The sequence below is a fragment of the Lethenteron reissneri genome, chromosome 33, assembly GCF_015708825.2.
Source record: "Lethenteron reissneri isolate LAM-NWPU_2019-01 chromosome 33, ASM1570882v1, whole genome shotgun sequence".
NCBI lineage: Eukaryota > Metazoa > Chordata > Hyperoartia > Petromyzontiformes > Petromyzontidae > Lethenteron > Lethenteron reissneri.
In genome coordinates, this window is record NC_083811.1 from 6,027,911 (window position 1) to 6,041,225 (window position 13,315).

The following is a 13,315-nucleotide window of genomic DNA, read 5'->3' on the forward strand; positions in this document are numbered from 1 at the left end:
ATACACAACCTAATGACTTTTACTATCCAATTTGTATTTGTATAGCATTTACGATGCAGCCATATCTCAAGACAATCTACAGAACATTGTTTAGAATACATTTTTGTTCTCGTGTCAGTTGCAATATACTCTACGCTATCTTTTTTAGTTTAACAGGTTTTTGCATTGAGCAGTTATGTGGATCGGCAGATCACGTGTGATGGCATCATCTTAAGAGTCTGCCCGTCTCCGAAGATGTCTCCCCAGCATGGAAGAGTAGGCCACATTTTTGATGGGGCCTCTCCAGAGCTCCCTCTAGCAGAGGTCCTTCTGCACCTTTACATGTGTAGTGGGTTCTCAGTGAGACGGAGACGACGTAGTGGAGGCACATTTATTTAACCAAAGCGCAGTAACACAATACTTGAAGGGGTATGGCCCCTTCACCCATACTAAATGGGAACACCCCTAGCACTATCCCCTGACTGTTCTAATCCCAGTCCTCCGCTAAGAGTGCTAGGGGAGGCTATCTGATCCGGCCCTGGTCCAGCACGGATCCCGGCACCCAGCTAACCAGACCGGCTCTTACAAGAGCATCGGTCCTGAAGCTCTCAGGGCCACACCACTGGCTTGCCCTGCTCGGTCCTGAGAAGGACAGCGAGTCAGGGGAGTTCCAGGGCCTATCTGCCGGTCTTCAAGTCTTGCTGGTTAAGCTTTACACACTGGACCCCGAGCCCTCCGGCTCCCCGCCTTTTATACGAATCGCCTCCGAGGGGTGGGGCTATGGGGGATCACAGCGCCACCCATAGCCCCCCAGGGTTAACCGTTGCGGACGTGGATGTAGACACCCCTGTGTGTGGGTGTAGACCCCCCTGTGTGTTTGTCCGCTTCCCTTCCCGTAACCACCCCGACACATGTACCTGCATTGGGTATTTTTTTGAACCATCAAAATACACGGTCATGGTTTGTTTTAGTGGTATGTTTTAGTGCCAGGCGTGGTGGTGTGCACTTCCTCACATGCATTTTAGTGAATTTAAGTGAAAAGAGAGCTTTAGGCGGTTGTTGAACAACTTTTGCTCTGCTCGAACAGGAAGTGCTTGTTTATGTTTGCCATTAATACTGACACAAAGCACACCGTTATAATTCGGTACGAGTCATTCATACCATCAAGAAGATTAATCCCTGCAGTCACGAAAGCTTTAAACCTGATAACTGAGTTTGATTCCAAGCCACCGGCTAACATCAGTCGTCGGTGATAACTGAACGAATCCTTGCTCCCTCTAAACCAACCCACACTGACCAGCATGGCGAAGCATGGTCAAACAACCAACATGGCCGACACGGGATGAGGAGGCCCTTAATTCAGAAATTATTAGTTTGACTATTTTAAGTGCAACTTGTGGGATGTTACAATAAATGGGAGAAGCGTATCACCTTCTTGGTTCTTTCGGTAAAGTCGCGTAGAATGGAAACAATGAAAATAATAAAATAAAACATAATAAAATCAAATATTCTTTTATTATGTTATAGTATTATATTATTTTATTATGTTTTATTTTATTATTTCTATTGTTTCCATTCTACGTGACTTTACCGAAAGAACCAAGAAGATGAATCCCTGCAGTCACGAAAGCTTTAAATCGAAATTTAAGCATATCACCGTAATGATAACAATGTGACATCTATATCTAGCAGTATGTTCATGACAGAGGGTTGACGTCCATGTTGATGCTTTCCATATTTTGTGATCTTCAGTCTCTCTTGGAGAGTGCCATCCTAACGGCTTGCATTGTCCCGCCAACTGATCTTTGCTCTTCTCTTCCCTCCATTATCCCTGGCATAATTACCTTCATCATAACTCCAGCCGTGACTTCAGCATTTGTCCAGCATTAGCAATCTTCTCATCAGACTTCTGATTTTTTGCCAGTAGCCATTCTCTTACAGCACGTGCTTTTTATTCTTCTCATCACATCAGCGTACTTGGTCCATTTTTCTATAATGCCGCATCTCAAAAACATTTCGTCTATTGATCGTATCCTTTTCACGGTGTCCATGTTTCACTGGCATATCCCCACTATACTCCACACTAAAGCTTTCGATATCTTCATCCTCGCCTTACTGCGTCGTGTCTGACTTGTTAAGATTCCTGTGACCTTTTCAACAGCGGTCTTGGTTATTTTGATTCTTCTTTTAACCTCTTGTTCACACTTTCCAGACCAATAATTGCTGAAACATAGTCCTTCTAAACGATGTTAATTATCATCCATTTACATGAACATTACCTTTTGTCTCTAGGTGGCTTATTTCTGCAAGCACTGTGTGGATGATTGTTTTAGTATTTTCATCGTAAAAAATAAACAGTTTTACGTAACAACATTTCTGTACCTTCACACCTATGATAGTTTTCAGTAGTTATAAAATAAGGATAGTTTTTTGCCAGTTTCATCTTATTAAAAAAACATCTGCGCAATATATCAGCTTACGTCACGTTGTATATTCTCACGCTGCTACTGCGGGTCTGTACTGTGTAGAAAGAACAGCAGTGTGCTATAACCACGTACAAAGTCATTTTCTCGTCCAAAAAGGTCATTCAACTGAGCCTCAAAATAAAAACTAAATACTTTTGCGTTTCATGGGATTTGTAATCATGGCTGAAATGCATTAATTGGATGTGATACAAACATAGTTGAAAAAAAAGAATGTTTGCAATTGAAAAATGCATACAAACAATAATACGTTTGTGCATCTGCTTTTTAAAGGATGCAACGTGCTCACTGTGACGAAAGTGTTTTACATTTTCCATAAAATTCTTAAGGTACCAAATACGTTATATATAGCTGTAGCATTATGTACAGCAGTCCACATTAAGTTTTGATTGCTGTGTTGGTGGTACAAGCGTGTGCAATGGAACTGATGTTCTTGCTCGAACATCGTACGGGAATTTCTTTTTTAAATTGTCTGGTTCAGCCCGTCGCATCATCAATTTTTAAGATAGCCTCAATATCCCATTCCTTTGAACATGTGTGGCACCCTGGCAGCTAATAGCACTGGTGAAAATGTAACATCATTTTTATTGCTTTGTATGGGGGGGGGGGGGGGGTCAGGTCTTCTGCACCCAGTAATTCATAAACACTACTGTCTTGCAAGCTGATTTGTATTCACAGGCTTGCCCGCGCTTTGCTGCAAAACCTAATAAAACGGCCACTGCTCTCCGTTCAAGACCTTTACTTAATAACTAGTTGTTGGTATGGAGAGTCAAAAAGCAATGCCTTTATTGAATGAACTGTACATTCATCTTTATGCTAATTTTAAAAAATGGTCATTCAATAGGAAATAGACCATTTCGAGCTCGAAACAGAATATTTGACGATGTAGATCTATTCTGCGCTGTAGAATATGCCGTGTGTGTGTGTTTTTAATATTTGGTGTAATGCAAATCTGCTCATTGGGTTGGAGAAATTGTTATTGTGGAAATTTTTAATTTGTATGAACGTTGTAGTTTACTATATTAATAGTCTATTCTATTTCATTTGGATAAAAGGTGTTGACTCTTTATGTTCAAAGCATTCCATTAGCTTTCATATGAAAACTGTTTTTGATTAGCTTGTCTTTCTTGTTATACACACTCAACCATTTTTCTATATTCTTGTGTGGTGGTTTATTTGTTGTATTTTCTTATTTTTTCAAACAGGATTTTTTCCTTTTTAGTTGTGTACTAATACAAAACGACTATTTTGTGCAGTCTAAACCACCACATTAGACATCTTTAAAATAATAATCATTAAAAGATTGTTTTGAGAGGTGAGTTCAAGTACCATTTCCATGTACCACGTTTATTGTGCCACGTTTTAAAAAAAATTGTTAATAGGCGTACAAAAATTAAATGTACAACTGTTTGACCCTTGTTCAACATTTCCATATTGAAGATAAATATTTTTGACTAGTGTTTAAAAAAGAAATAGGTGTATTTCAAACAGTCAGAGCTTAGCAATGTTGATGCACAAACCTTTATCTTTTGGCTACAGATGGTAGAAAAAGGCGCACGATCAATGGTGGAGCGATTGTGTGTTTGCATGCTTTACATAGCTATCTCCTTTTTTATACTCGCTACCCAGTGTTTATTTTAAAAGGTTATGATGCCTCCTCTGGCTTGCTTAAAAGGTCAGCAATGTGATAAATACCCCCCTATGGTAAGTATGTTACAATATTGCAGCAGCCAGTGGCAGTTTCCCCGATGGGACTCCATAACGTGTGCATTGTTTAGTTTCGTGTGCATTGTTTGGTGGCGTGTGCGCGTGTCTGCGGATTGAATGCATGTCAGGAGGATGCCAAGGGGGATACGGTGGACTCGCTGGTTCGTGACGTTCAGAACATCCAGTGTCTCCTCAACGTGGAGTATCGTGGCGCAACCTGCGACCACGTCACACTGCTCTACGCCGACACGCAGGATGACGTGGGTCTGGGCCTGGTCAAGGAGGGCCTTGTCATTGTCGAGCTTCGCAAAGAAAAGCGGCTGGCCAAGCTGGTGAGTCTCATTTTGCATGTGATCGTCCCCTGCTTTTGCATCTGTGTCACACTCCCCCCTTCCCTCTCATTGAAAAAGGCGTTCAGGAAGGTGAACTTGAGTCATTGGCTTCAGACAATTGCTGTGCGGTTCAGGAGGATTGCCAAAACTGCTTTTTTGGAGACTTTGCTCAGCATTTGTGGAAGTCCGTACAGTACCATTTTGTTTGTTTGTTGCTTTTGAGATGTTGACTCAAGAAACGTGTGAAACCGATAGGTTTGTTTGTGTGCTACTGTATCATTTCTATCTTCCTTTTTTCAATGAAGCTGTGAATCAGTTTTTTATCTCAAGAGAAACCTTTAGAATTGTTTAGTAAGAGGCAGTACTGAATTCCAAAATCCAACGAAAAATGTCAAGTGTATGATTACACATTTGACATTTATTGTTGTGGACGATAAAACCCCTGTCTGACTGTGTGTGAGGCATTTGCAGTCTCGAGTTTGAGGATTTTTGTACAAAAATTGGTTTTATTTGAGTGACGCGCGGAGCCACACAGTGTGATTCAGTAATAACGGCAGAACTCTTCGCAATGATTTAGTTAAGTATTGTAAATGCAACTTACATTTTCTCTTACTGTAGAGTGAACATTTATTTTGGCCGATTTTTTTTCAGAATATATCATTTTATTGATCACATTTAAAATTGGTGCGTTAAGGGTATTACAAGTCAATTATATTGAAATACTGACATATAGCAACACAATAATGCTGCTGGCAAAGTGAGTTAATGTCAATACATTATTTATTTTATAATAATCACGTGAGGTTTGATGTTTTCCCAAACCAATGATACGAATTTAGTTTGAGCCATTTGGCTTTATTTTCAGTTTTTTACAAAAATACAAAACAAGCGCACGTGTTGTTGGTTATTATTTATGAAGGTTTTTTTGAACGTTACAAGTTTCGTTAGCAAAGCTGCGGTATTCTTCGTCTCACCTTGCACGCATTAACGCCACGGAACGTGAGACACCAATCTAGACGCTCGTGCGACGACGCTCAACTGCTCGTCGGTTCCGTCATTTGCATTGCGACGCCTTCATTTATCAAAGTACCACACCGACACGTGGAAAACATTCAATCAATTTAAGAGATAACTCATTTAGCCACGATGCCATCTGGCAGTGACATTTAACACGAGCCACTAAAAAGATCACCAATCCTGTTGCTGACTAATCGTATATCCGTGGAGCCCAAAGATGGGGGAGGCTGAGACTGCATGCAGGGACGGCTCTTGTTCAGCTGCGAAGCTGAGTGGGAGTGATGTACAGTCCCTCCGCCAGATTCAATTTCCTCTACCAGCGGGTTGTATGCCCATCTTTCGCGGGCACATGCTGGTTGATGAGCTGTTTGGGTGCACAAACCAACCCTGTAGGACTAGACTTGATTATTGTGTGCATCCACAGAGGGCTCGAAGATACCGACGCTTGTGTTTAAACTTAGCCAAGACTTAATTTTAGACGTCTGATAAAGTGTTGGGAAATGTTTCTTTGTGTGCTACATTTTTAGTTTGTACGTTGGCCAGCCATTTTAGATTCTGGCCTGAGATCCAGCGCGTTATTTTCATTTTCGCATTGCACTTCTCAATTTGTGTAACGCTGAGTAAATCATAAAGTAGTAAAGCAATACTATCATTAAAATGCAGGGTTATCGTTTTCTTTGGTAATCGGAATCTTGGAGGAATCCGATGAGCTATTGAGCTCTTTTTCACAGATGTCAGCACGCTACAACATACAATACAATAAACGATAGGGTGGAAAATAGAGCAAATGTAAGCAAAAGTAGCTAATTAAAATAACAACATAAACATTGTTTTGTTAGATATAAAGTGTATGATATAACCTGCATAAGTACATAAATGCCTGCCGACTTTTCAGCTCAATGAAGGCTTGGGGCAAAGCAGCAAAACAAGCAAAAAACAGTCCCAGACCTCACCAAGACAACACACAGTCCCCCAATAAAATTGCACATTAATCAGTTTCCATTGGAGTCTTAAATTTTGCCTCTACATAAGAATGTATAAAACATACATAAACAGCATCATCATCAACCATGATCATACATAAACATTTCAGGAAATATAAAGAAAGCGAAGCATATTCATGTTAATGGTTAAATTGTGAATGCATTTACCCTCATCCCTTCTTATAAACGTGTTTTTTTACATCTGGTTGGAGTATATAATAGACTATTACGCATTTCCACTAGATTCTAAAAATATCGAGGGGCAATCATGGTGGTAGTGTTTGGAGCTTGCCAGGATGTGTAGGCATGGCCTATGAATAGTCCTTTGACCTGTAAATGGCAAGGAGCCTATTAAGAGCCTTCACCCACCCTCTGGCCTAGATCAGGGGCCTATAGTGTGTTCCCATGGCAGTATACTTTGCAGTATAGTTCAAGCAGGTGCCACTACGCATTATTATAAGTTTCTTATATTGCTGGCAGTTTGAAACGTGACAACCATTCAGCCTTACGTAGCCAACCATGCTTATCGGTTAGTGTGCTGTGATAAATAAATAAAGACATTCTGGCTAAGACTGCTCTGCCACCTTTATAAGTGATGGTTATGAAACACCTAACAGCTGTGCAATTTATCGATCTTCATGCAGTGGTAGGGGCATCATTAAACAGTGAGAGCAAAACCCTCAGGCCCAAAGAGGCACAATGCCAAGAGCAGTATAAAATGTAATACAGATCTCCCCTTAATCATACTTCTATTCTTGCCGTGCGTGTGGCAATATGCTCAGGAGCTAAATGCCAATGACGGTAGTCTGCTAGCCACGAGAGGGCTTCAGGTGAGATTTCGTGCAGTTTTTATATTCCTCCGTTGAAGGAGGGCAGACGACAGTGGTCCATAGTTTGAGTTGCGTGACCACGATCGCACTACTGTGGCTCGTCTTCATTTGCCATTCATGAAGGAGATGTGCGCATCGGCCCGCTGAAGGTCTGATGCTGTTCATGGGGAGCCATCCATTTAGTACGTACGCATGGAGGGGGGAGGCGGGGGAGTTAACCCAAATGCGTACGCTTGCGTATGGGGGGTCTACTGACAATGTACGCATAGGAAACGGTGGGCGGGGGGGGGTGAAGCCTCGATAATAATTTGTCTACATTCGCGTTTAAATGAGTTAGATAGTCCGGCGGTGGACTATCTGTTTGCTTCAACACGTTAGTATTATTAATCGTTGATCGTTTCTGCGTGGATTAAATATCTGCCGTTCTATAGGATTCTGGGGGGTGGGTGCGTCAAGCGTACCCAAGCAGGTGGGAGGGGGTGGGTGTAAAACGTACGCGTGCGTACAGGGAGGGGGGAGGGGTCAAGTTTTGACAGATTTTTGCGTATGTACTAAATGGATGGCCCCTAGTTATACCAGTGTCTTAGAGGAATGTCAAAGCCAGGAGAGGTGCGATGCTTGGGTCTCATACGAGTTGTATATTCTGGATGTCCACGTTGTTCCTCTGTTCGCCAGCGCTCGTCTGGAACTGGATGAGATTCTCGGATAGTAACAGCATGGGCCCAGAAATGGGATTGTGACTTGAATCGGCAATGAGGTACATTGTTGAAGTCTTGGTTTATGGGTAGGTGGTTTGGCATAAAGGGGACCAGGGGATTTGTATCGGTTTCAGTGTTCCGTTTATCATGCGCGTTACGTTATTTAATTGTGTATGTAGCAGTTTTGTGTACGAGCTCCTGCTGCAGGCTGGGGCATAATACTCTGCCGCTGAGTGGATCAGTGAGAGGGCGGCAGTTCGCAGCACATCAGCCGAGGTGCCACAGGTCATTCCTGCAAGTTTCTGAAGCAGGGGAATTCCTGATTTGGGTTTTTCGCAGATCTGTTTCATGTGGGGCTTGAAGGTCAGGCTTCTATCCATGATAACGCCTCTATATCCTGGAGTGGGGGTCACAGCATACTAGGCTACCACAGAAGGACACATCAATTGTGGCATCTGCTGCATGACTGTTGAGATGGGGAGCCCTTGTGATCGTTTTGGAAGGATTTGTTCAGTCTCCAATGACAATAATATGCCTCCAATAAAGTTAGATCAGATTTTAGAGAATTGGCAATGTCCTCAAGGTATGTGCCACGTGCAGCAAGGGTGATGTAATCTGCACATATGAACTTGCGAAATGATGTAAATGGCAGGTCCCGTGTATGTTAAATAGTGACGGCACTAGTACCAAACCTTGAGGAGGGAGGCCATTGTTTGATCATTTTCTTGTGTCTGTGTTTCCAGCGAGGTATACCCTGAAGGTAGGTTGATTATGTGTATTTGATTACTTTGGTCAACAGCAGTAGTAGGCCACGATGCCAAGCAAAAGAGGTCAATCATTGCTGTGCTAGTTTTCTGTTGAGGCTGGAAATCAGCTTCTGTGAGGATGGTGACGGTAACGGTCTGTTTGCAGCAGCAGCAGCTACGGCCAGTTCGACATCACGGCTTATTGGCGAGGCAGTTGGTGGTCGAGAGTCGGGGAAAGTCTGGAAAGTTTGGCACGTTCCATTAGCTTGGAGGTGGAGGACACTCCGAGTGATATTGACCTGTAGCTGGAGAGCAAGGCTTGCGGCTTTCCAGGTTTCAGAATGGGGATGACTTGGCTTGCTTCCATTATTAAATGGCGCTTAATGCGGGTTCATGAAAATAATTTGGGGCTGTCTTGAGTTTTAGTATGCTATAATGCAAGAGCAAAATTCAGTGGACATGGAAAATGTTCATAGAGCAAAACCAGGTTTTCTGTTCCATAATAATGCATGCTTATGACCAAATTGCTTTATTTGTATGCAATCCACAGCAAATCTTGACTTAAAGCTTTAGTGACTGCAGCAATTCATATTCTTGGGTCTTTCGGTAAAGTCACGTAGATAGGTTATTTTTTGTTATATTCCTTGAACCTATCTACGTGACTTTATCAAAAGACCCAATAATATAACAATCTACAGCAGTCTATCTTTTGCAGGTTGCCGTTGTTTTAAATAGCACGGTAAATTGTTCTGCGAATTAATTTATATAATCAAGTTGGTATGTGTGTCAGTGCTAGTCATGGCTTGATAAGCAATGGGTGAAAAAGACATCTCAAACCTTACGAATTGGCTGTGTTGGGTAGTGGCGGGTTTAACGACACATTTATATTTACACGATCTAACCTAAAAACCTGTATTATGGATGATATTGGTCACGAAAGCCTACGTTGTAAACTGCTTAAGACCGCCAGCAGTTTTAAAATTGTATTGGCTAACGTCATTAATCGAATATTTGACCAAATTTCCTTCATTATCCCCAAAATAGATACTGCAGATTCGAATTCAAATATGAAAATTACTTGAATATGTAAAACAGCTGTTAGCAGTTACATAGTAAATAACTCTTAATAATATGATATTCAATATAATAGTATTACATGACAGTTGTAGTGAGAACAATCTGCAAAAAATGTGAATTGTCCAGTATGTTTGTAGAGAACAAAAAGACAGACTGGTGCAATTGGAATTCGTGTTTTTCTTAGGTGCATGCGTTTTATGAGTTTTGTCGGATCTTCAAACCTCTCCCCAGGTCACTTTGGCTCCAAAAGAAAACTAATTTAAGAAACTATTTCACTGAAATGGTTTTATACAGGGTGCCTCAAAAAATGTTAACACTCATATGGGACTATCGTTTTTAATGGAAAAAGAACGGTAACATGATAACAAATATATGTTAATAGCTTCAAAAAGTCAAAGAGTCTCCACTTGTTCGCCATCATTGTCAACACGTGCCTGGAATCTTCTCCAGGTGGTCTCCAGAGCCCGGGGGCACATTTCTCGTAGTATTTTTGAAAATTCTCAGAAGTGTTAAAACATTTTTGAAGCACCCTTCATTTGTCTATTGATATATTTATATTTGCCTATTTATATTTTACCTTCACAACATATTAATGCCTTCCCATGCACGCGTACATGTTTTATTATCCCATACTGAAAGCAAGTGTCCTCTTGGATTATGCTGGAAACGTATTTCAACATCAGCCCCAAGTTGTTCGTGGTGTGGAGTCGGGAAACCCGAAAATTATTTGAGGAGTGTGATTAAATGCATTGGATGTTGAACTTCTTTCACACCGTACATAGTCAACCGCGCTATATACACACATTACATTTTTACTTTAAAAAATATTGGTAGTTTGAGCTCAGACCACCAAGCCAGCACCCCTGATGAGATTTCTGTTGAGAATCTAGATTCCAACCAGCTTGTAACTGAACCGGTTTCTCAGGGTTTGTTTACTTGAGTTCTCATTTCACATTGCACCATGGACACAACATTTTAATTAAATTACGGTAAGCACTTGTCAATATTAGGTTAACACACTCGGCTTCCTTACAGCCAAGCTTAAAACATGATCTTGACTAAATGTGTTCTCTAATGTGAATCTTAAATAAGCATGTGAAATTGTGAACAATGCCAAGCTTCCAAAAGGAATGCCGCTTGAGGGGTGTATTTTATTTACCACGAGTAACAACAATCACCACATTCACGCTCTACATTTGCAAACTGGCTGCTTGTAATGAGATAAATGTGAGTGCACATTGAAATAGTTTAAAACCACTATTTATGAATAACTAAATAATCATTTTATTTCATAAGAATCTAAAATAATCCTCAAACTTCCAAAAACATTATTTTATTGTTGAGTTATTGAAGCGTCTACCCAGTGTGCAATTTGCACTTGTCGAAACACAATGGCAGTAATAAGTGAAATGGTTTGCAGGATAACAAAAAAATATAAAATCATCACAATGCTTCAATAATGCACAGAAAATAATAAATATTTCTTACCACAAAATAATTGTATTTTGATTTCTCCAACTGTTGTTGTTACCCATGACCTAGTTAGAACTTTTTTTATTTTATTTTATTCAGGTCTCTGAGTATTTCAAGGCACAAGAGTCTGCTAAAGGAAGCAGGGTAAGTTTTCATTTGACTTTTCAGATGTATTATTGTTTAGTTCAGATATTTTGATAGTTCTTTGAACTGTAACTAAACATGTCGTGTATGTGGTTCTCAGTCACAAAGCTCCAAATTTACAACATTTTTGTGAAAATGTTTGTTTTTATGGATGTTGAACTTTTTTCGCACTGCACATAGCCAACCGTGTTAATCGAGAGGAGTGGCATTACTACCATTATAAAATAATATATTGCTGTAAATGTGCTTGGTCACATGTGGTAACATTTATTTCAATATTTCACTTTTATCTTTAAAAAAATATATTTATATTTAATTTCTGATCAACTGGCCTGTATGATGTCGTTTTCATATCTATTAGAATTAGTTCTACTGTATATGGGCTGCTGCCACGGCTTAATGCTTCGCACACTGGACTTCCAATCGAGAGGTTCTCCAGTTTGATCTCCTGACACGGCAGTCAAATCAATGTCCACTTTTCTTACATCCGCCTCTGTCCACCCTTCTGTATAAATGGCCATAGCACAGTTAGTCGATCAGTAGTAGGTCGTATGTGGTGGTGGTGGTGGGAAGTGTTTTGTATACTGCCACCTTTTCAAGGAAGCTGCCTGTAGTTAGTAGAGGGCCCTTCCGACGTCGGTGGCATGAGCAAGAAATGAGGCTCTTTTGATCATTGCATGTGTTTTTGTTTTCTTTCAGCTGAACATTTGGCGCTATGGCGATTTCACTGCAGACGACGCCGTGGAGTTTGGCTATAAACGCTAGACAGAGCCAAGCAGACTCATGGGGGAAATGAGAAAAAAAAAACTCACCTGAAAAAAAAAGTCGCATGTAGCCATTTCTCATACTATCTTATCAACTTGCAAATACTGTAAGCTGCCTACAGTTTATTGCTTAGTGCCATTTCAAGCCTCCATTTACTAGTGATAGTTCTGCTTCTACTTTCTTGTGATGTCAGTTGGAGAGGGGGGGGTAGACTGCTCAGGCTGTGGGGAATTTCTTCGTATGCCAAATGCTTTTAAGGTAGGATGTGGTACATTTCAGCTGTGACAAAGAAATCAACAGGGCTCTTTTTGGCACGGGAGAGTGACATGAATAGTATTTTAATAGTTTTGTAATTGATGACCGATTGCAACTTCCTTATTCTGTTCCAAAATGTTATGTGCCCGTGTCATTAATGTAATGAACATACTTCTCGCAGTTGTTTCTGCCTTTTAATCAAAACCCACAATCATCTTCGACCATACATGAATCTGTGAAAGCTGTTTGGAACGTTGCATTGTTTTAATTATATGACTGAAAGGTATATACAGTCTATGTAATTATAATTAGTTTGATGAAGTGAAAGATCATCGTCGATAATGCTCACCATTTCAGTCAGTATTGGTACAACCCTTGGTTTGGCTACCTTGAACTGCTGTATACTGGCAGCTTACTGTTTGACCAATAGAAGCTACATGTCTTTACTGGATGAATTAAAACAAATATCAGTGAATGCATTTTCTCATTGTCAGTTTTTTTTCTCACGATTCCACACACATCACGACTATACACGTATTTGAATGTGATGATAAACAAATGTGTGAAACGTCACATCTGCGATGGATTACAAATGTCTTCAAATTGTAATTCATCCCTGGGCCAATTATTACATCAATTGTGAGTCAACAGAATTGCAAGTGTTTCCTGAACAAACTCGTGCTTGTAATTTTTTACATTTTCGAAATTATATTCTCAGATAATTTGTATGGCATTATAGAATTTCTGTTCGCCTATTTGTACATTTTAAAACAAAATTCCCCATTGGGAATACTTTACATGCCTGAACTATTCCTATTTGCTAATG

At 40.4% G+C, this 13,315-nt stretch overlaps 1 protein-coding gene across 1 annotated transcript in view; it reads left to right on the forward strand.

The window, feature by feature from the left end:
* Positions 1-12,964, forward strand: part of SND1 (staphylococcal nuclease and tudor domain containing 1) — a 217,751-nt gene extending 204,787 nt beyond the window's left edge. The window contains exons 22-24 of the mRNA XM_061564429.1: positions 4,298-4,501; positions 11,425-11,469; positions 12,169-12,964. Coding sequence (XP_061420413.1) covers positions 4,298-4,501; positions 11,425-11,469; positions 12,169-12,234 — 315 coding nt within the window. The 3' untranslated portion in view covers positions 12,235-12,964. The remainder of the gene's footprint in view (positions 1-4,297; positions 4,502-11,424; positions 11,470-12,168) is intronic.
* The last annotated feature ends 351 nt before the right edge of the window (positions 12,965-13,315 follow it).